The sequence below is a fragment of the Strix aluco genome, chromosome 18 (genome assembly GCF_031877795.1).
Source record: "Strix aluco isolate bStrAlu1 chromosome 18, bStrAlu1.hap1, whole genome shotgun sequence".
NCBI classification, from domain to species: Eukaryota; Metazoa; Chordata; class Aves; order Strigiformes; family Strigidae; genus Strix; species Strix aluco.
This window is the reverse complement of record NC_133948.1, coordinates 1646785-1668236: the sequence shown is the minus strand read 5'-3', so window position 1 is coordinate 1668236 and position 21452 is coordinate 1646785. Positions and strand designations below refer to the sequence as shown.

General features: G+C 63.0%; 2 protein-coding genes across 3 annotated transcripts in view; one reads left to right on the top strand and one right to left on the bottom strand.

Moving 5' to 3' along the window:
• The window catches only part of FAM222A (family with sequence similarity 222 member A), a 29876-nt gene extending 22927 nt beyond the window's left edge, over positions 1 to 6949 (top strand). For both annotated transcript variants that reach the window (XM_074844024.1, XM_074844023.1), the window contains exon 3: positions 4410 to 6949. In XM_074844024.1, the coding sequence (XP_074700125.1) occupies positions 4410 to 5623 (1214 nt within the window). In that variant the 3' untranslated portion in view covers positions 5624 to 6949. The remainder of the gene's footprint in view (positions 1 to 4409) is intronic.
• Positions 6950 to 11518: 4569 nt separating this feature from the next.
• TRPV4 (transient receptor potential cation channel subfamily V member 4) lies at positions 11519 to 21017 on the bottom strand. Its single transcript, XM_074844000.1, has 16 exons — positions 20981 to 21017; positions 17692 to 18135; positions 16556 to 16728; positions 16179 to 16331; positions 15785 to 15925; positions 15375 to 15673; positions 14691 to 14870; positions 14464 to 14622; positions 14271 to 14363; positions 14106 to 14179; positions 13839 to 14004; positions 13545 to 13611; positions 12758 to 13074; positions 12490 to 12617; positions 12161 to 12282; positions 11519 to 12048 (listed from the first exon to the last, which is right to left on the bottom strand). The coding sequence occupies exons 2-16, from the start codon at positions 18066 to 18068 to the stop codon at positions 11906 to 11908; spliced, it is 2592 nt and encodes an 863-aa protein (XP_074700101.1). The 5' UTR covers positions 18069 to 18135; positions 20981 to 21017; the 3' UTR covers positions 11519 to 11905.
• Between the last annotated feature and the right edge of the window lie 435 nt (positions 21018 to 21452).

Below are 21452 nucleotides of genomic sequence, written 5' to 3'. Positions count from 1 at the left end.
ACCCTGCTCGCCGTCCCCTCCCAGAGCAGAGCAACCGCAGCGTCTCCTGCAGCATCATGGCCTGAAAATTAAAGCCATAAATTGCTGCTGCACGCGCTCGCCCTTCTCCAGGGATGAAGGGGCTCAGCCAGGGATGCTGCCACCGGCGCCAGGCTGGGGGCACCTGGGGCAGCCGGGCTGTGGGAGCAACGTGGAGCATCCTTCCTGGTCCTGAGCATCCTTCCTGGTGCCAAGCATCCTTCCTGGCCTTCCTGGTCCTGAGCATCCTTCCCAGTACTGAGCATCCTTCCTGGTCCTGAGTATCCTTCCTTCTACCAAGCATCTTTCCCATTATTGAGCATCCTTCCTGATGATGAGTATCCATCCCAGTGCTGAGCATCCTTCCTGTCCTTCTGGTACTGAGCGTCCTTCCTGGTCATGAACATCCTTTGCAGTGTCAAGCATTCTTCCCATTATTGAGCATCCTTCCTGGTCCTGAGCATCCTTCTTGGTCATGAACATCCTTCCTGGTACCAAACACCCTTCCCAGTGTCAAGCATCCTTCCCATTATCGAGCATCCTTCCTGATGATGAGCACCCTTCCCAGCGCTGAGCATCCTTCCTGGTGCTGTGCATCTTTCCTGGCGCCGTTTTGCTCTCGCAACTGCTTGAACCGAGCAGACACTGATTGCCAGAGCCCCGGTGCTGCCGCTCCTGTGCCGTCACCGAGCTCCTCGGGTGCCAAATTGTTCGCCTGACTGACAGCTGAGCAGCCCAGACAGGTCTATTATTTCTATGGGGCCCGGGCCCCGCGGGCCTGCAATTTAGGTCTGTGCTATTAACCCTGCCTTGTTCTCCACTTTGTAACCGCTTTAGTGCCTTTAAAAGTGTGCAGTTAAAATCAGGGTTAATTAGGGGCCCGGCAGCTGGGCTTTGCTGGCGCCCATTGTGTCCCAGCGGAGCCGGTGCCGGGGTAATTGGGGACTGTTGTGGGTTCGTGCTGGCCGACTCCTGCGCCACACAAGCCCCGAATCGTCAGCCTCTGGTTAGCCTCGGTCTCTCCTGCCACAAGGATGGCTTTGGTTGGCTTCCCTCCCCTCCTTTCTCCCCATCTTTTCTTCTTCCCCAGCCCTCGCAGGCCTGGGGCGACAGGGATGCAGGAGGTGCTGGGGATGGGGGGATGAAGGGATGAGGGGGATGTTGGGGCTGCAGGAGGTGCGGGGGATGCTGGGGGTGCCAGGGATGCTGACAGCGGGTGCACACGCCAGAGGAGGCTTTTGGGGGGTTCCTCAGGGCACCCCCATCCCTCACCCGCCACCCCCCATCCGCGTCGGACATTTTGCACGGAGCTGCCTTGCTCTGGGCACGGCAGGGCCGGAGCTCCCCGACCCATAAACCGAGATTTATTCCGGATCGCGGCACCGGTGGGGTCTGGGATTTACATCTGTGTCTCAAACCGGGTTTGGTGGCCAATTTGCTAAAGTAAAAAGTTGTTTAGCTGGAGGCATAATCTTATAAGCCTGTGCTGCCATTATAATGGCTTCTCGTTTCTGCCTGGCTTTCCAATAATGCTTTGAGCAGAAGCTTGGAGTAATATAAAAAGCCATCGGATTATTACTGCGGGCGATGCATTTTCCATTTACAGTAATAAAATACTGAAGAAACAAAACAATTTAAAATTCCAATAAAATTCAAACCAAATCTTTGGCTGCTGAGCAGATTCAATTATTTAGCTGTTATTGAGTGCAGGCTGGAAAAATAGAGCAGGTCAGGGAGGGAGGGGGAGCCCGGAGCTGGGGGTGTGCCGGCCGCAGCCCGTGGGGATGCCGGCGAGGGAGGGGGGAGCCGGGAGCCGGCGAAGCATCTGCTGGGAGAAGCGGTGGGTGCCTGTGTGCCCGGGCCGGCGCGCTGCCAGCGCCTGGGTTTGGTTTAGGGGTGGCAAGAACCGGGGCTGCCCATGTGTCACCCGCCGGGGGTCCGCGGTGAAGCCCGCCAGCCCCGGTGTGACGGCTCCGATGGTTCAAGTGTAAGAGGAGGTGGGCGAAGCCGGCGGCGAGAGCGGCTGGTGTCAGGCGGGCTGCCTGCGCCTGACGGGTGACGGCGGTGGTTCAGGAGAGTTTGCATCTCGCAGTAATTACAGCCCGTTAGAAAGCAGTAATTACTGTGGAGAGGGGGAGCGGTAGAGCCGCGCAGCCGCCAGCGCGCCGGGAGCCGCCGGGAAATCGGTCGCTCTGTAATTTTCCCGGCGGGGGTTCGGTGCGTCACCCTGATATGTGACAACACACCGAATTGGTGGCTTGTCACAGCCAACCCAGCTGGCGCGAAGAGGCGACAAAGGCGGCTCCTGTCCCCCCCCCCGCCGCCCCGGCTGGCTCACGGTCGGCCCGTGGCGCTCCCGGGGCTCGTGGGTGGGAAGCCCTTGGCCAAGCTGGGCTCGCCCGGGCAAGGCAGCTCTGCCCGTCCCACGGTGGGCAGCGGGGGGGACTGCACGGGGCTGTCCTGAAAGTGTCACCCGCAGACCCGGCGCTCAGGGACGGGGTGTCGGTGACTCGCGCCGGGGAGCCGTGGTGCCCACGGGTGATGCCGCGTCCCTCCCTCCGGCAGCGACCCCTCTTTTTTTTAATTGTTTTTGCTTGGAAAGGAGCGTTTCTGTGGAACGGGCTCATTAGGGATTCTGCAAGTGTCACCAGCTAATTAGTGTCATGTTAATTGAGTATTCACGATGCTGCCACCTCCAAGGACAGCGGTGCTGGCATGAAGGGGAATGCAGATGTGCGTGGCTCGCCGTGCCGTGCCGGCGGGCAGGCGGGGGCCCAGCAGCACCTAGCACCCACACTTGCACGCATCCCCGCAGCTCGGGGGCTGCTCTGAAGGTGCCACCCGGGCTCCGGAGCTTTACGGTGGTCGGACGGCCGATGCCCGGGACGTGCCCAGCGGCGCAGCCCGGGATGCCGTGTGCCTGCACGTGTCCCGCCGTGGGGAGCTGCTGCTGCCGTCCCTCCTGTCTCCCGGCAGCTACATTAAATCCTACTCAAAGGCCCTGGTTTTAATTGGCTTAATATACTCGTTAATAACAATGTCTATTTAAGACACCTGTAAAAAGCCCATAACATTAGCTTAATGGGAGGACTGGCTGGTGAACGCTCTGTTAAATTACTGCTGCACCGCTCTGATGAGAGGACGGAGAGCGGCTCCCCGAACACCGCGCTGCTGCCCGGGGGGTGACGTGGAGCCCTGCAGCTCCCAATGCCCCCACCTCCCCCCCGAATCCTGGTTTTGATGTGGTGCCTGGTTCCTCTGGGCATGCCCGTGCGTGCAGGCAGCGGCGCCGGAGCATCCCTGGGAGCAGGGTCGAGCCAGGCGTTGCAGATGGGTTTAACGACTTCGTTGGGTGTGTTGAACGCGGCCAGCGGCGCAGCTCTGCCACGGTGGCTTTGTCACCTGGCACCTGGTGGCATCAGGAATCGCTGGTCCTGGTGGCATCCAGGGCAAAGTGCTCCCCAGTGTCCCCTTCCCCCAGGTACCGTGGGGCTGCACCGCCAAAATTGCCTGGCAGCAGGGGAAGGGGCCCTGGGAGGGCTGGGGCTCCTCAGTGGGGGGGTGCCAGCCCTAAACACCCCCCCTGATTTGACCATCTCTTCCTTGCTAAGCCTGGTGCCGGGTCCAGCATTCCCGGGGTGCTGCGGATGTCCCCTGGCAGGGCCGGGGGTTTTGGGACAGCTCGGGAGCAAACATCGTCCCCCGCGTGCCGGCGTGTATGTGCGTGCGCCTCTGTGTGTGTGTGGAGATTTTAAACACCTAATTTATTCCATCTATTAGATAGATTTTGTAGATTTAATCATTTTCACAGTTGGTGGCTCATTGGATACTCAAGATAAACTCCAAATGAAAGTATAATGGGTACGACAAATGAGTTTTCACACCAGAATGGCAGAAACTTGCTCGGGAAAGAGTTTGAAAGGAACAAAAATATATACATATATAATTTTTTTTTCTGCAGTGGCTTTTGCTGACTCCAGTAGGTTACCACAGTTAATTTCACCAGTTTTGTTCATCTGTAAAATTGCATAAAAGTGACATTTTTGTGCTCATTATAGGAACTGCTGATTTATGGCTGGTAAATGCAATGCTTTTCCATTTTTGGTGAGGTTCTCGTAGCAGCGCAAAGCACCCATGAAATTGCTTGTATAATGTAGTTTAAATCCAATCTCGGAGAAAGATTCCCCCGTTGGGTAAAGTGACATTTCCATTCTCCACACCGAGTTTATTTTAGGCCACTTACAAGTGACTCCGTCAGCGGGAGGGGGCAGGTTGGTGCCGTGACCTGGTTTCTGCCGGGAGCGGGTGGGAGCTGGGGGTTGGGGGCGGGGGGGTGATGGGTCCCCCTCCTCCTGCCGGCACCGGATTCACCCTACGCTTCGCTCCCGCAGGCGAGACGGCGGCACCCATGCATTCCCCACGCTACCCCAGCCCCGCCGAGCTGGACGCCTACGCACAGAAGGTGGCCAACAGCCCGCTGACCATCAAGATCTTCCCCACCAACATCAGGGTCCCCCAGCACAAGCACCTTAACCGGACGGTCAACGGCTACGACACCACGGGGCAGCGCTACAGCCCCTACCCCCTGCACACCGGCGGCTACCAGGGGCTCCTGGCCATCGTCAAAGCCTCTGGCAAAAGCGTGGTGAAGAATTCGGAGGGGAAGCGGACTAAGCTCTCGCCCGCCCAGGTCGGCGTCGCTCCCTACCCCGCGTCAAGCACTTTAGCTCAAGGTCCCTCCTGCGCCGGGCAGCTGAGCTACCACGGTGGCCAGAAGCAGCTGGAGGGTCCCGTGCCCCCCAACGTGACGGTGGCGGCTTCGGTGCTGCCGCTGGCGGGCCGGAGCCTGGCCCTGCCGCCGTCCAACCTGCCCTCCATCCAGAGCATCATCTACCAGATCAATCAGCAGTGCCAGGCGCAGGGCACCCAGCCGGGCTGCCCGGCTGTCGTGGCCACCAACCCCAGCCCGGCCAAGCACGGCGCCTTCCCCGGCACCGCTGCCTACGCCGGTGCCGTCCTGCCGGAGTGCCGCAAGGGCGCCGAGCTGGCGCTGGGCTCCAACCCGGCCCTGGGAGCCAAGGCGGGTGTTTACCCCGAGGGCATGGACTACCTGGTCTGGCAGCAGAAGCAGCAGCAGCAGCACCTGCGAATGTACAGCGGGGGCAGCGGCGGCGGCGGGGGGGCCCTCAGCAAGTCCCCCGAGACCTGCGCGGGCGCCTCGCGTCCCTACGCCCTGGGCGGCGCGGCTGAGAAGGTGAGCTCGTCCCCCTTGAACTGCATGCACGGCAACTTCTCGGTGGGGCAATACTTCGCCCCGCCTTGGAACAGCATCTTGGTGACCCCCAACAGCGACTGTTACAACCCGCCGGAGCTGGGGGCCGGGCCCCGTGATTTGGGGGTGCCCCCCAGCGAGGGGCTGCCCAGCAAGACGCTCTGCAATACCTCCATCCTCAGCAGCAGCCTCCAGTCCCTGGAGTATCTCATCAACGACATCCACCCGCCCTGCATCAAGGAGCAGATGCTGGGCAAGGGCTACGAGACCGTGTCTGTGCCAAGGCTCTTGGACCACCAGCACGCCCACATCCGCCTGCCCGTCTACAGATAAGGAATTGATGCTGCTTTTCCCAAACCCAGGGCGAGGACTTCGGCGCAAGCCGTGCTCCCCTCCGGCACCGCGCGGGTACCGGACCGTGGCAGCGAGGGCGGGGGGACGGGGAGGGGGACACGGGGTCGGCTGCCGAAAGGGCTCCCGGGACACTGGCATTTCACCGGGGTCCCCAGACTGGATACACCCGCAACCCGCTGGAAGCCGAGCGACGAAGGGACCGCTTGTCTATATAGCTCAGAAATCATTTTATCTCCACGAATGTGAACAGGGAATCGCTACGAGTTGCTGCTATCCAGGGAGAGGAGGCTCTGCTCCGCGCTCCCGGCCGGCTCGGTGCGGGGCAGAGCCCGGTGCCGCGGCCGGCCGGGAGCGTCGCCGCAGCCGGGGCCATCCCGGCAACCGCGGCGGCCGCAGGGAGCTTGAGCCTGACCTGTAGCTGAAGTCCGTAACTTGCACTGCTTTGATTAAAGCTAATAATTGGGGACAGTCTGGAGGCTATTTAAGAAAAACACTTGAAAACTTGAATAGATTTTTTTTTGTTTCTTTAATTTTTTTATTTTTTTTTTTAGTTGGCTAGGCTGTACATCTACGTGTTGGCTGCTACAGAGTCTCCTCCCACCCCTCTTCCTCCTTATCCTCCTCCTCTCGCCCGGCCCTGTGTTGGCCACCGGCTCCTATTCCCACTCAATTGGGAGGTTCGGTCCCCCCAGCGGGACCCCCGGCCCCTCTCCTGCCCTCCAGCACCCCCCGGGAACCCACCTGGATCTCACACTTCCAGGGTGCTTTTTTCCCCCCCTTACTGTCAGTTCTACCTTGGTTCTGGGTTAGAGGCGACCGCGGTACCGGGGTGCTCACATACCTCCTTTTTTCTCTTTTTTTTTTTTTTTTAAAAAAAAAAAAGTTCCAAAATGCTCATTATGGTCCGTTATTCACTATGTGTAATTATGTGTTTAATAGATTTATTCATTTAAAAAAGGCTCCGCACCACAAAATACAAAGTGTTTTGATGTTTAAAGGAAGAAAAAGAAAAATACCCCGATGAAACCCAAGGTGATTGTGCTCGGAAAAGAGGTACTGTATCCCTGAAAGGCCTGTTCAAGCACTAAGTGCATTTACAAATCTCTGAGAATGTTTTTTTTTTATACTAAAATTGACCATTATATTCTACTGTGAGAAGTGCTGGCTGCACTATATTGTTTTAAAAATGAGAGAAAACAAATGGAAAAAAAAAAATCAAAAAAAAAAAAAAAAAACCAACACAAAACCCACAAGCCGTGTGTCCGGATGGTGTTTTTCCCAAAGTAAAACCAGGATATCGCTGGACGTGTGCTCTGGAGTCTCTTTGCTTTGCTGTGGGCTCCCCTGGGCCCCCCCCCTGGAGCTGGGACACCCCCCCCTCCCTGCTCCCCGCCTTCCTCCCTGCAGATTTATAGGTGCAGGAGGAGCACCTATAAATAACCTGCTAACGATGCTGAGCCATTAATCCCGGCCCCAGCGCCAGCCCCGCCTCGCACCCAAAGGGCACCCAAATCCCCCGGGATTAGGGCTGCGGCCCCGCGTGCCCCCGCGGGATGCTCCCCGCTGGCAGCCCGGAGGGCCGGGTGATGGGCGCTGGGGGTCGGGTACCACAGCCCCATCCCGGGACCCGCAGCCGCTGCCGGTGCAGCGATGGCATCTCTCCCGCCAACCAGCCGAGTTTGTCACCGAGTTTGTCCCCTGGTTCCTGGTGCCGGGGCAGCATGGGGCCTCTCTGGCTGCCCCGCTCTGCCTGGGGGGCTGCTCTCCCCTAACCCAGCCCACCCCCTTTTACTCAGCCCTGGCAGCAGCTTCCCAGCCCAAACAATGAGCCGGTTGCATTAAGATAATAGTATTAAATCCCAAATAGCTCTGGGTGGGGGACGCTCCCCGCGTCCCGCGGCGGTGACATATGGCGTGTCACACCGGCATCCCGGCCGGGGCAGGGGCTGAGGGCGGCGGGGGCAGCCTGCGACCCCCAGCGTGGCTGCGAGTGCACGGGTGGGGATTGTTTTATTTTCCACTTACCCACCTCCAGAATTGGGACCATTTTTAACCAGGTACTTGCCCATGGCTGTTGCCACCGGCTGCGGGCCCGGGCCCGGTGGAAACCCACGGCAGCGCTGCAGGCGTAGTGCTGCCTGCTCCTGCCCGGGGCTGGTTTGCCATGAGCAAAGCTTTATTATTATTATTTTTTTTTCCCTTGTGCTTCTCTCCCCCAGCCAGGACAGGGATGGGGACAGGGACATGGACGCAGCCGTGCAGCCACGTGCCCGGAGCCGGGGCGTGCGGCTCCATTTGTCTCGTTTTTTGCTCTCTTGCGGCGCGCGTGGTTCTGCCGATATTTATGGCGTGCCGGGAGGGGACCGCTCCGTCACCGGCAGCGAGCGGCGTGACAGCCGATCCAGGGAACAAAGAGAAATTGGGACAAAAGGAAATTTTCACAGAGGTTAACGTTACTGGGTTGGAGGGGGGGGGGATGCCATTGCCTGCCTGCGCATTAAAATTAGACCGGCTGGAGGGAAATATTTGCTTGGATCTCTGTCATTAAAAAGACGAAAGGTGAGGCTGAAGCACGGCGGGTCTGGTGGGTCCCCCTGTGCTGGGCATGGGGTGCGGTGCCGGCTGCAGCCCCCCCGTGGGGCTGCCCCCTGCCTTGGGGGCTACCAAAGCGGGGGGACCCTACTGAGGCCCAGGCGCCGAGGAGCCTCACTGGGGGCCCCGGGAGAAACTTTGCCCCGTAGCCGGTGCCCCTCGGAGGGGGGATTCATTAGCGCTGCCTCCATCATATTTCCCACGTTGCCATAAATCAGGGTGAGCGGCTGGGAGCGACAGCGCGATCCATCTTGCAGGTCTTGCAGTCGTTACATTTCATTAGGAGGTGCGCGGGGTTTTTATTATTTAGCAGGTTAATTCTGCCCTCAGCTAGCTCCCTCTCGGAGGAGGATTTCACTGGGGGAAGACTTCAAACACGTAACACAGAATAAACGGGTCCTTCCTTGGCGGGTGCCTGGCTCCATCCAGGACTGCCGCGGGTGAGTCTGGGGGGACCCAAAGCGCGTGCGGAGACCAGCTGGGGGGTGGGACAGGGACCCCCGAGCCACATCCCAGCACCTAGGGCGAAGCCACCACCACCCAGAGCCTCCCCCCCGCCAGCCGGGAGCAGCACCCCATGAGCACTGCAGGAACGCGCCGGGGGAAATGATGCAGTTTCTGGTCTGCAAATATCTTCCTGTAAAAAAAAATAAATAAAAATTTCGAAGGCAGGTGTGCAGGAGGCTGATACTGAACTTCCTTAGCGGCCGCCTTTGCTGTTTGAGAGTGAGGAGAAGAGACAGGCAGTATAAATTGCACGGCTGCAAAAGGACTTAAAAAAACCCATCTCTCATTTTGATTGATATTAGCTTCACAAATTAAGCTTTAGATTTATCTAAAAATAAATTTGCTTCCGCGCTCCGCATTCTGGATGACAAGTGCTTTTCTCTTCCCTTTGTTGGGTTTGTCATCGCTGGCAAGGCAGCACGATGGGGGGGTGGGGAGGGCAGGAGGGGGCCGTGCCCAAACCCCCCCCACCCCGCTGGCCCCCGGGGTGCCCCCCACCTCCACGGCCATGCCTGAAGGCAGAGGGTGCAATAGCTCGGGGCTTTGCAGGGCAGGGTGTAAAAGGGCCAAACACAAGCCCTGCAGCCCCGGAGGTGGCAGGGGCACCCTGCGCCGGGATGTCACCACTGTGGCCGTGGTGTCCCCAACCCCACGGAGCTACCGCGGGGTTCAGCGTGATGGCACAGGGCCCTGGGCACGGCCATGCCCCCCCTTCCTGCACCCCAGCTGCTTTAAACCCCGCTCACACACAGCCCCTCGTCTCTGGGACATCAGAGTTTGCATAAAAGGGGAAAAAAATTGGTTTATTTCCAATTATGCTGGAAAATCCCGTCTCCGGTGCCACAGATGGGGGTGGCTGGGGTGCAGAGCCGGCTGTGCCGGTGGCCAAGGCCTGTGCCAGGGATCCCCTGGCCGCCCCGCGCTGCCTGGCCGGGGCTGGCCGATGTGTAGCCGGTGGGGCCCAGACGCCCGGCTGGGCAAAAGCAAAGTTTATCATTTTCAAATACCAGCCGGCGTGAAAGCGGGAGCCGGCTCAGCTCCTCATTCGATTATGCAGCGTGAGCCGAGAGCTGAAACCTCAGCCTCTCCTAAGTAGTGATAATGAAACTTATTCATTCCCTCACCCTGGGGAAATACTTAAATCACAATATGAGAGATATATGTAAATCACATTTAAACGGAGACAGTGCAGTTAAAGCTAACGGCGAGTAATCAAGTTTGAAGATGAAGTGTCCCCTTTTCTGCTATATCATTTGCTTAGTGAGCTGGGCTGCCTCCAGGGCCCTGGCCAGGGTCTCTGCTGCCGTGTCACTGTGCCACCATGCCATTGAGCCACCAGTGCCCACCCAAACCTGTCCTTCCGACCTCCACAGTGGCCAGCTGCAAAGGGAAACCATGCCTTGGCTGGGAAGGGAGATGAGCAGGAAAGGAGAATCACGGTTGAAGAGGTGACGTGGAGTGGGATGGGATGGGATGGGATGGGATGGGATGGGATGCGGAAGGGGATGGGGAAAGAATGGGGATGAAGAAGGGGAAGGGGATGGGTAAGGAGAAGGGAAAGGGAAAGGGATGGACATGGGGATGGGATGAGAATGGGAATGGGGATGGACATGGGGATTGGGTTGGGATGGGAATGGGGATTGGATGGGATGGGGAAGGGAAAGGGTTGGACACGGGGATGGGGATGGGAGGGGATGGGAATGGGGATGAGATGGGGAAGGGGATGGTGACAGAATGGGGACAGGAAGGGGAAGGGGTGGACATGGGGATGGGATGGGATGGGATGGGATGGGGTGGGAAGCATCCTGCCGAGGCAGTGCTGCCCGTCCCGCTGCCCATCCCGCCGGGAGCTCATCCCGCAGCAGCCAGGCAGCCCCCAGCTCCGAAACTTCATCCCCATTCCCTGCCCAACAGCCGGACCCCGCAAGGGCCGCCGGGTCTCACCCCGCGACCCCCATCCCCAGCCGAGGACGGGCCGAGGGTTGCGGAGGGACCCCAGGGCGGGTGCCCGGCCGGGTGTGGGGCAGGACCCGGCGCGGCCTCCCCGCTCCCTCCTGCATTGCGCGGGCTGCGCTGCCCTCCAGCGGCACCCGGCCACGGCGCTGCGCAGCCTGCAGCTCCGGCCCTGCGCCCAGCCCTGCGCCCAGCCCTGCGCCCAGCCCTGCGCCCAGCCCCACACCGCAGCCCCACACCTCTGGCCCACCGCAGGGTTGCCAGGACCCCGCTCCCCCTCTCCGGGGCAGAGCAGCCAAGGCCGGGGGGGGGCAACACCAGGTGCTGCCGCCAGCCACGACCCCCACCCGCTGCTGGGTGCCCCCTGCCCGGCTCTGCAGGCACAGGGTGCTCTGGCAGGTTGGCAGCACCGGGCACCACGGCAGGGTCTGTCTGCAGAGGAGGGTGGGGTCAGGGTGCTAGGTGGCCATATGGCACGGCACGGCACGGCACGGCATGGCACGGCATGGCATGGCAAGGCATGGCAAGGCACGGCACACCATGGCATGGCACACCATGGCACAGCATGGCACGGCATGGAATGGCACGGCACAGCATGGCACAGCACGGCACAGCACGGCACAGCATGGCACGGCATGGCACAGCACGGCATGGCATGGCACAGCACGGCATGGCACACCATGGCACAACATGGCACACCACGGCATGGCACGCATGGCACAGCACAGCATGGCACAGGGAGCTGCAAACTCCTGGCTCCCTCCTGCAGACCTGCTGCAGCGACGCTCTCCCAGCTGGAATCAGTCAATGCCAGGAGGAGGCGGCGGCGGCAGGTCAGTCTTTATTACTAAATAAATAGTCGTATAAATCTTGTGCAAAAACGTGTGGCAAAAACCATTGGCCTCGGTGGTCGGAGGGGGCCACGCTCCCCGCACCCTGCCTGCGGCAGAGGTTCCCGGCACGGCACGGCCGACGGCCCCAGCGCGGCAAAGCGAAGTGGCGGCACTGGAGCTCGTCTGTGACAGCTGGAGCTCCCCAGAACCGCCGGGGCAGGGCCGAGACCCCCCAGTCTGGGCTGGACACCCGCTGGGACAGAGGGACGGAGGCTGCACGAATCCCTGAGGAGCAGACAAGCACCGTCCAGCCTAGTCCACCGTGGTGCTGGCTGTGCCAGTGCCGTGCGGGGGGCCCGGGGCAGAGTCTGTCGGGCTAAAGCGGGGAGCTCGAGGCCTGGCCGTGCCGCCGCTCCCGTGCGTCCGCCGTCCCCACGGTCCCCAGCGGCACCACCACCTCCTCTGGCTGGCAGCTCTTGTTGAGCTCCACCACGCGCGGCACCACCGTCGACCAGCGATCTGGGGTGACAGCGGGAGTGCATCAGCGCTGGGACCCCATGGCTGCCCCCCCCTCATTGCCACCCAGCTGCCAGCCCCCAGGGATGCTCCCAGCCCCTGGCACCCCCTTCACCTCTCCGCAGCCGGCCCACGGTGTGGGAGAAGCCGTAGTACTGGTACGTGTCGCTCTTGCCCGGGTCCTCGCTGATGATGCCCAGATTCTGGTTCCAGTGCGACCAGTTCACCTCGTCCACCCTGTGGGGAAGGGCAAGACCCAGAGGGGCCGCACGGAGCAGCTGGGAGCCAGGGTGGCAGCTCCTGCCCCCCTGAACCATCCCACCACCTGGCTCTGGATTAGCACAAACTACCCAGCAAAGGACACACGGCGCTGGCACCCCGAAACGGCGCTGGCTGCGGTGAGGGGGGCTCGGCTGCGCCCGGTGTCCCGGCACCGGCCTTTACCTGAAGCACCAGCGGCGGTCGGGCGTCCCGTCGGTGCCCTTCCCCACAGTGACCATCTCCCCTGAGCGGAAGGCTCTCCGCAGGAACACAGGGAAGGAGCGCTCGATGTCCAGGATGGTGGTGGCCCACTGCCGGGGACACCAGGGACCCCTCAGCCACGTGGGGACGGGGGCACAGGGGTCCCTCACCCAGGAGCTTGGGGTGCTGCAGCCCCCCAGGCACAGGCAGCCCCTGGAGCCCCCCACTCCAGCAGCTCCCGGGGTGGTACCTGCAGCTTCCAGATGTGTTTGCTCTCCTTGGAGACTTGGCCCACGGTCTCACCCATGAGAGCAATGAGCATGTTGAGGAGAAGCACAAAGGTGAGGATGATGTAGGTGACGAGGAGGATGATGAAGACGCCGGGGTACTTGGCGCTCTCGAGCATCTCCAGGTCACCCATGCCGATGGTGAGCTTGAAGAGGTCTAGCAGGAAGGTGCTGAAGGTCTGGCTGTCCCGGCAGGACGGGTAGGTGGGCACTGTGCAGTTGGATGGCTCCTCACCACAGGACTCACTGCTGGGACACGGGTTGAGGAGGGACACCAGAGCTGGGGGAGAGGAACAGGGATGGTGAGTCCGTGGGGGGCAGCAGCGAGGATGGGGTCCACAGCAGGTCCCCCATGCAGCTCCATGCCAGCTGAGCTCCTCTCCACCACAGGAGGAGGCAAAGGCTGTTCCGTGCTGTTCCACAGGGCTCACAGAATCCCAGAATCATCTCGGTTGGAAAAGCCCTTGAAGCTCCTCCAGTCCAACCACGAACCTCCCACTGACCGTTCCCAACTCCACCAGATCCCTCAGCGTTGGGTCAACACGACTCTTCAACCGCTCCAGGGATGGGGACTCCCCCCCTGCCCTGGGCAGCCCATTCCAACGCCCAACAACCCCTTCTGCAAAGAAATCCTTCCTAAGAGCCAGTCTGACCCTGCCCTGGCGCAGCTTGAGGCCATTCCCTCTTGGCCTGGCGCTTGTTAAAGACTCATCCTTCCCCCGAGCCCCGGCTTGCCGGCCAGGTGCCTACCTGAGGCGTAGCCGATCATGAAGAGCAAGTAGACCAGAAGGAAGCGGAAAAGGTCTTTGAAGAGGATCTGCAAGTGATGGAGAGTGGGGTGAGACGTGCTGGCCCACAGTGCTCAGCCGTGTGCCGGGGCACTGTCGCCAAACCACACTGCAGGGAGGGCTGGGCTGAGAGCAGGGCTTTGGTGAGCCACAAGAATCCTTAAAGAAAGCGTGGAGGACCCTCCTTTCAGGCTGCAGATCCCCAGGAGGACCAGACCTTCTGGGGAAGGAGAAGACCCCCCCAACTCCACCCGACCTTCTGGATCATGATGCTGTAGGTCCCCGTCAGCTTGAGCCCCCGGGTGAAGTACAGCGCGTTCATCCAGCCCAGGACCAGCGCGAAGACCATGACAGCCAAGTACGCCTCGATGCCGCCCAGGTACAGCCCCGCCGTGACGATCACCAGCACTGAGTAGATGAAGCTGGAGGAGAGCCAGGGTCAGCCCCCGCCCCGACAGCCACCCCTGGCTACTGGCCCAGGGCTGCTGTGGCCCTGGGGGGGCCCTGGGGGTTCCCCACGTACTAAAGCAGCTGGAAGGAGCCGTCTATGAAGAAGGAGTTCACGCCTGGGCACTTCTTCATGAACAGATCTTTGATCTGGGGGAGAGAGGGAGAGGGTTGGAGGCGCTGGGCAGGGAGTGAGCCCCTGCTTGGCTCGGCGGTGACCCCCCTGCCGTGCTGCACTGACGTTTGTGAAGAAGAAGAGGATGCCGGTGAGGAGGGTGATGATCTCCCCGGCCAGGCGCAGGTAGTCGGCGGTGGTGGTGTACGGGTAGGGGGGCTGCGGGCAAAGGACAGAGCTGAGTCGCTCCACTGCCCCAGGGCAGGCAGAGACCCGGCAACCCCCCTGCCAGCCCCTCCCCAGGCCACGGGGGACTCACGGGGCCTTCCATGGGGCGGTAGTAGGCGACAAGGGTGAAGATGACCATGGCGCAGAGGTAGGAGACCACGCTGATGTAGAAGGAGACGGCCCCGAACTTGCGCCACTTGTCGCGCAGCAGCTCGTTGATGGGCTCCACGGCCAACATCTCGTGGCGGTTCTGGTGGGACAGGGGGGCTGTTAGCAGGGCCCTGGCAACCCCCTGGCCCCCCCTAAGCCCCTGCACACCTCGATCTTGCTGTTGTAGACGAGGATCTCCAGCACGGACACCTCCTCCCCACAGGTGTCCAGTGAGGAGAGGTCGTAGAGGGAGGAGTAGACGGGGCCGTACGCCCAGTCCTTGAACTTGCGCGAGAGGTGCCGGGCGTCCTCGTCCACGATCTCCCGCCGGATGATGTGCTGGAAGATCTGCCAGGGGGGAGGGACCGCTCGCCCACCCCGCCCCCTGCCCGGGACACCCCGCTTTCCTCCCACTCCCCTCCCCAGGCAGCTCCCCTTCTGCCACAGCTCACCCCCACCCACCCGCTGCACCCCAGGGGGGGCCGGGGTGCTCCTGGGGTGCATGGACACTGGCGCAGCAGGCAGCCCCCCAGGATGCTGCAGCTTTTGCATTTTTAACACCCCCCCTGCCCACACCACCGGAGGTCAAGGGCAAGTCAGGGAAAAGGACAGGATGTGCTGAGGGCCTGGGGTTAATTAGGGAAGGGACAGAAAGCAGTGGGGGGGTAATTAGCCAGGTTAATAAGCTGCACACCCCGGTTTCCAACAGCATCTGCAGAGAAGTGCTGCTTGCGTGGCAGGGACATGCACTGAGTGCGACAGGGCTCAGCCAAGAGCTGACAGGGGCTCAGCCCTTGCAGCCGGGGACAGCAGGGCAGAGGGCCCCCACCTCCGGGGGGGGTGTCACTGTACCCCGATCTTGCCGGTCTTGGCAGCCATCATGAGCGGGGAGAGGCCGTCGTTGTTGAGCAGCGCCTCCAGGTTGGTGTCGGGGAAGAGCTTGGCGCACTTGACGAGGAGCAGGTCGTACATTTTGGTGACAAACTTGGTGTTCTCGCGGGTGTTGTCGGCGATGGCGACCAGGGCGTGGAGCACGGTGTTGCCACGAGAGTCCTGGCGCCGCAGGTCCGCCTGCTTGTGCCCGTTCTCCGTCAGGTAGTGCACGATATGGGGCTGGTTGGTGCAGGCGGCCAGCGAGAGGGGCAGCTCTCCTGTGGGGACAGCATGCCGTCGGGGTGCCCGTCATCCTCGCCCCGGTGCGGGGGCACCCCTGGGGAGCAGCCGGTCCCCCCCAGTGACCCACTGGCTCCCTCCCCACTCACCGAAGTAGAAGTAGCCGCCCTCATCCTTGGGCTGAAAGAAGCGGCCGCGGGCCTGGGCGTGCACGTCAGCTCCCTTCTCCACCAGCAGCTCCACGTAGTGCTTGCACCGGCGCTCGATGGCGATGTGCAGGGCTGTCTGACCTGCGCCGCTGGCGCCCGTCAGCCCCCGCCTCACCCCGCCGACTCCCCCCGGGTCCCCAGCCTTCTCACATATCCACTGCTCCAGTCCCCAAGTCCCCTTGGAGCCCCCCAACCTCCCCAGGGTCCCTGCTGCTCCAGTTCCCAACCTCCCCAGCATCCTCCATCCTCCCCAGTGTCCCCGCTGCTTCGGTCCCCAAACCTCCCTGGGGTCCCCCATGCCCGGGCAGGGCTGGCAGCAGCCCCACGCCCCTACCTCGGTAGTAGACGTCCCTGAATGGCGAGTTGATGAACTCCCGCATGTTGCCCGTCTTCTCGGCGATGTCGAGGAGGACGGGGATGGTGTCGTTCCTGCCCCCGCTCAGGTTGAGCAGTGCCTTGGGCAGGCAGGTCTTCCCCGTGGAGGGCTCTGGGAGCAGAGGGTGCTGAGGGGGGGGCCGGGGCGAGCCCCTCCAGGCCATGGGGGTGCCCAGCCCCACATCCCATGGCCAAATCCCTGCTCCTCCTGGGTGCCGCAGCTCCCCGTGCCGGGGTTGTGCATCCCCATCCCTGCAGGGACACGGGGACCACCGGTGCCATGGCACAGCCCCAGCACCGCAGGGGTCCCGGGCAGGCCCAGCCCCAGGGCCTCACCTCGAAACTCCTCGTCTGTGAGGCGCTTCTTGTGGGTGAGGAGGAAGGAGAGGAGCCCATCCAGGCCAGCCGGGGACCCCCGGGAGACGATGTCGAAGAGGATGGGTCTGTTGAAGACCTTGAGGACAGGGGGTGGGTTGGGAGCCGGCCCCTTCATGCCCGGCACTGGCTTCCTGCGGGAGAAGCGCCAGCACCTCGGTTTCCCACCCGTGTAACGAGCTCAAGGCTGCTCAGCCGCCGGTGAAGGGCACGGGCACCCTGGGCCACCCCCCAGCCGGGGTCACCCACGGGGCTGGGGGCAGCATCCCCACCCACAGCAGCCCAGTGTTCCCAGTATTGCCCATGGGGGCTGGTGGGCACCTTGCCAGCTCCCAGGCGGGTGCATTTCAGGCCCCCAGCCGTGCCCCCCCAGCCGTGCCAGGCCACAGTCACGCTCCAGCGCCGTGGGCGAAGCCAGACCGGTCGGAGCAGTTGGTGGCAGCGGGACAGGCCAGGGACAACCGGCCGGCTCCGGGCACTGGGAACTGGGAGAGGAGGGACAGCAGCTGCCCCAGACAGGGATCTCCGGGGCTTGGGGCACACAGGGCACCCCGGACCCCCTCCGCCCACCCACATCCCTGCCCACCCAGGGGACCAAGCTCCCGCCGGGGCACGGGGACACCCCCAAGCCAGGGTGGGGAGAGTGGCGGGGGGCCACGGCAGCCAGCCCAGGTGCCCAGCACAGAGGGGCATTGTGTGCCCGGCCGTGGGCTGCCCCCCCCTCCGGCTCTGGTTTCCTGGCGCAGGGAGGGCGGAGGCCTTCCTGAAAAGCCCTTTCATACCGGGGAGCCAGACGTCCGCACCGGCCAGGGGAGCGGCCGGGCGCACAGAGCCTCTTTCACGGCACCGGCAAGGGGGAAGGGGAGCCACGCTCCCGGCCCCACAGCCCCGCGGGGCTGCAGACCCACACCACGGGACGGCACAGCCCAGCGCGGCCACTGGCACCGGCTGGGAGCTGCCCCCTGCCCAAAGCACCCCAAAGTACCACCCTGAGAGCCGTGGGGGGTCTGTCGTCATCCCCAGCTGCCGGGTATCCCCGTACCCACGGCGCTGCACCCAGGGTGCCCCCTGATCCCATTGCTCCCCGCTGTACTCACTCCGCGACCCTCCTGCGCCAGCGCTTGTTCTCGCTGGGGTGGTGGCGGTAGGTGCCATAGTCGAAGAGGGAGTCCATGGGGGCTTTCTTGGGCCCGGGGACCACAGCCGACTCGTAGATGGTGGCCTCCAGCAGCTCCATGGGCTTCGGGGCGCCTTTCCGGAAAGCTCCATGGAATTTCATGCGGAGGTTTTGCTTTCCGTCCCCAGTGCCAGGGGGGCCCCGGGCTGCCTCGGCGGAGGACGGGGTGTCCTCGCTCTCGAACAGGTTGGCCAGCGAGGAGAGCGGGAAGGAATCGTTCTGGAGGGACCCATCATCCCCTGGGCCCTCCCCGGCATCGCCACCAATGACACGGGGGGGGTCTTCAGCATCTGCCATGCTCCCTGGCCGGGGGACAGGCACGAGCAACCTGCGACCCCCAGCTCCTTCTGCGAGAGCAGGAGACCTGGCAGAGAAAAACCCAGTGTCATCCCCAAATCCCTCCCCATCCACTCCCACGGGACACTGTGTCCCCGCGTGGGAGCAGGTCCCACGCCAACCCCAGCAGCGGTTGGGGCCAGTGGGACCCCCCCCTGCAGCCCAGGGTCTCCCGGCCGCTCCTGCCTGCCCCGGCTCTCCTGGGTGCCCACCTGCCCAGCCGTGGGGACCCCTCAGATCTGCAGAGGCCCCACCAGCTGCGGCGCTGCCGGCTTCAAAGCGCAGCCCTAACGGGCGAGGGAGAGTCCGGCCCCGCTGCCTCTCCCTGCTGCGGTCAGCTTGGGTGCAGCCCAGGCCAGGGCACAGAGCAGACCCTGTGTGCTCCCATCTGCCGCCCAAGGAAAGAAAACATTCCTGGGATACACCCCGCAGCGCCCAGAGGCAGCGGGGCTGGGGCTGGTCCCTGATGCCCCACCACTCCCGCAGCCCCAGGGGGCTCGGTGGGATCCAGCCCCGGGTGCCTGCGGTGCTGGCACTGCCACGCTGGGCACCAGGAGGGGGATGGCTGCGGCCCAGGGGGGGCTGCAGGAGGGAAGGAGCAGTGGTTAGAACAAAAAAATGACCGGTTTAGGTTGCCCAGAGGGAAACAGGGCTGCAGGAGAGCCACGCTACTGCACCACGCCAGCGGAACTGCCGTGCCCTGCCCGCCAGGTCCCTCCAGGCCCGCAGTACTGGCAGGGGCACGACCAGGCAGGTGGGTGACCCCGGGTTGTCCCCCAGCCCCGCTTCCCACCAAAACACACCCACGAAACACAGCAGCGTTAAGGCTTAGCCCAGCTCCTGCCTCTGGGGAGCTCAGCCCTCCCTGCGGGTCCCCGGGACAGAAAAAGCAGCCGGGAAACGTATCATTTTCTGCTGGGCTGCAGCTCTGTGCAACAAGCCATAATGGCAGGCTGGGCCCTGCCCGGGGCGGGCAGGGATCTCTGCCCGATAACGTGCTTCTAATTAGGCAGCGTGTCCCACAGCCGCCCAGGGCAGCCCCACGGCGGGGGCCCACGGGGTGGACACGGGGGATGAGGGCTGCAAACGGCCCCGACATCCTGCAGCAATGAGGGGGCCCTCGGGCAGCGGTTCCCTCCTCCCCGCCGCCCTGGGGGACACCCAGAGGGGACAGTGCAGCCCTGGGTGGCACCCAGTGGGGACGGTGCAGCCTTGGGAGACGCGGGGTGAGCCACAGAGCCAACACGGTTTCTCCTCTTTGCTGACTTTCCTGCCATCACCCTCTCTGCAAGAAATTCCACAAGTACCTGCCAAAGCCCGCAGGTCCCACACCCCGACCCCGGGCAAACGCGGGCCCTGGCACGGCCGATTTTTCTTGGGCAGCAGAGAAGAGGGGACTGCCAAGCACGCCGACCCTGCGGGCTGCACGTGGGGATGGAGCCTCTGACCCCTCTGAGCTGCCTTGGGAATCCCAGTCCCAGAAAAGCTCAGCTTTAGGCAAAAGCCCAAACACGGAGCGGGCTGTCACATGCGGTTGGAGCCCACCGGCACAGGACATGATTCCTTGTAGGAATCAGCTGGGGACACTGGCCCGGGGACTTGGCTGGGTGGCTGGCAGCCCTGGGGATGCTCACGGGACCAGAGCCCGCGGGGACATGGGGCAGAAGCGAGGGGACAAGTGTAAGGGCAGGTGGGGCCGGGAGCCAGCGCTGCCGCCAGCGACCGGGGCAAGAAGCTCATGTCGGAAACGACGGGCCGGTGCTGTCAGGCCGGGTGCTCCCGTGGGCACAGCCGCTGCCAGGAAAGGTGCTGTCAATGGGGTTTTATTTGGCTTGTTAGTTATTTGGGTTTTTATTTTTCAGACTTCCTCACCCCACGGAATAAATGAGTCAAGGCGCAGCTCACCACGCGCCGAGGCTCGCCGGCACGGCCCCGGCTCTCGCATCCAACACAAACCCTCCCACCTCTCCCCGGCTTTCCACCAAGTTACCTCCCAGCCAGACCAGTATCCCCAGTTAGTCCCCCACTCCAGGCCACCATGGGGGCACGGACACCAAGGACGGGCAGGGACATGCCCTGGGCAGGTGGCAGGGAGGATGCCCCGTTAGCGGGTGGTGCAGATTTTGCCACATTAAAGTGTTCCTCAAACTAAAGCACAAAGGGCTCCGGGTAGGAGTGAATCACTCAAACCACATCGTGTTCACGTTCAGCCCCGGTGGAAACGCTCACCCGGAGTGAACCAACCACCTTCCAAAATAAACGGCACCGCCGGGGGCTCCCCTGGGCAAGAGCCATGAACTCAGCGTGGTCCGACGGAGGAGTTTCAGAGCCGCTGGCAGCCCCCTCCTCAACGCTGCCCGTGGGAACGCGGCCGGCACCTCACCCTTGGAGCGGGGAGCCCCCCAAATTGGCCAGACAGGTGCCAGGGGGATCCCATGGGGTTGCACCCTGCCTTGCCCAGCTCAGCCCCCAGCCCTGTCCTCAACCCAGAGGCTCCATCCTGCCCTGGTCCCTGTATCCTGCTCCGGGGGCTCCATGTTCTGCCCTGGGGGGGCTCCATCTTGTCCCGGTCCCTGTATCCTGCCCCGGGGGGGCTCCACGTCCTGCCCCGGGGGCTCCATCCTGCCCCGGTCTCCATGTTCTGCCCCCGGGGGGCTCCATGTCCTGCCCTGGTCCCTGTATCCTGCCCCAGTGGGCTCCATCCTGCCCCGGTCCCCAGGTCCTGCCCCGGGGGGGGCTCCATGTCCTGTCCCGGTCCCCGTGCCCTGCCCCGAGGGCTCCATCCTGCCCCGGTCTCCGTGTCCCACCCCCGGTCCCTGCGTCCCGGCCCGGCCACCCCCCGTTTTTGCGGGACCCCGCGCCCCGGCCCGTACCCTCGGCTCGTCTCGCGAAGGGTCCCACCGGCTCCGGTCCCGCCGAGTCGCCGCGGGGCCCGTCCCGGAGAGCGGCCCCTCCCCGCCCCGGCCCCGGGGGCGGGCGGCACCGGGACCCGCCTGCGGAGCGGCCCCCGCCCTTCCCCGGCACCGGCACAGCCCGGAGCAGCCCCCGCCCAGGAACAGCTCCCAAACAGCCTCCCCAAAACAAGCCCCCCAGGAACAACCTCCCTGAAACAGCCCCCCCCCAAGGAACAGCTCCCCAAACTCTCCCCAAAACAGCCCCCCCTGAAAATGCCCCCCAGAACTCCCTCCCTAAATCAGCCCCCCCTGAAAATGCCCCCCAGAACTCCCTCCCTAAATCAGCCCCCCCTGAACAAGCTCCCAAACACCCTCCCTGAAGCAGCTCTGAAAACAGTCCCCCAGCCCCCCAAAACACCCTCCCTGAAACAGAACCCCCCAGGAAAAGCCC

What these genes read in the sequence shown, in the direction of transcription:
- TRPV4 (XM_074844000.1), bottom strand. Translation starts at nt 18,068, where the DNA reads ATGGCAGATGCTGAAGACCCCCCCCGTGTCATTGGTGGCGATGCCGGG. An exon ending in CCAAGACCGGCAAGATCGGG is followed by an intron (nt 14,871 to 15,374) that starts GTACAGTGACAC and finishes CCCCCCTGGCAG; the next exon opens with ATCTTCCAGCACATCATCCG. An exon ending in CGTGGGCCGGCTGCGGAGAG is followed by an intron (nt 12,049 to 12,160) that starts GTGAAGGGGGTG and finishes CTGTCACCCCAG; the next exon opens with ATCGCTGGTCGACGGTGGTG.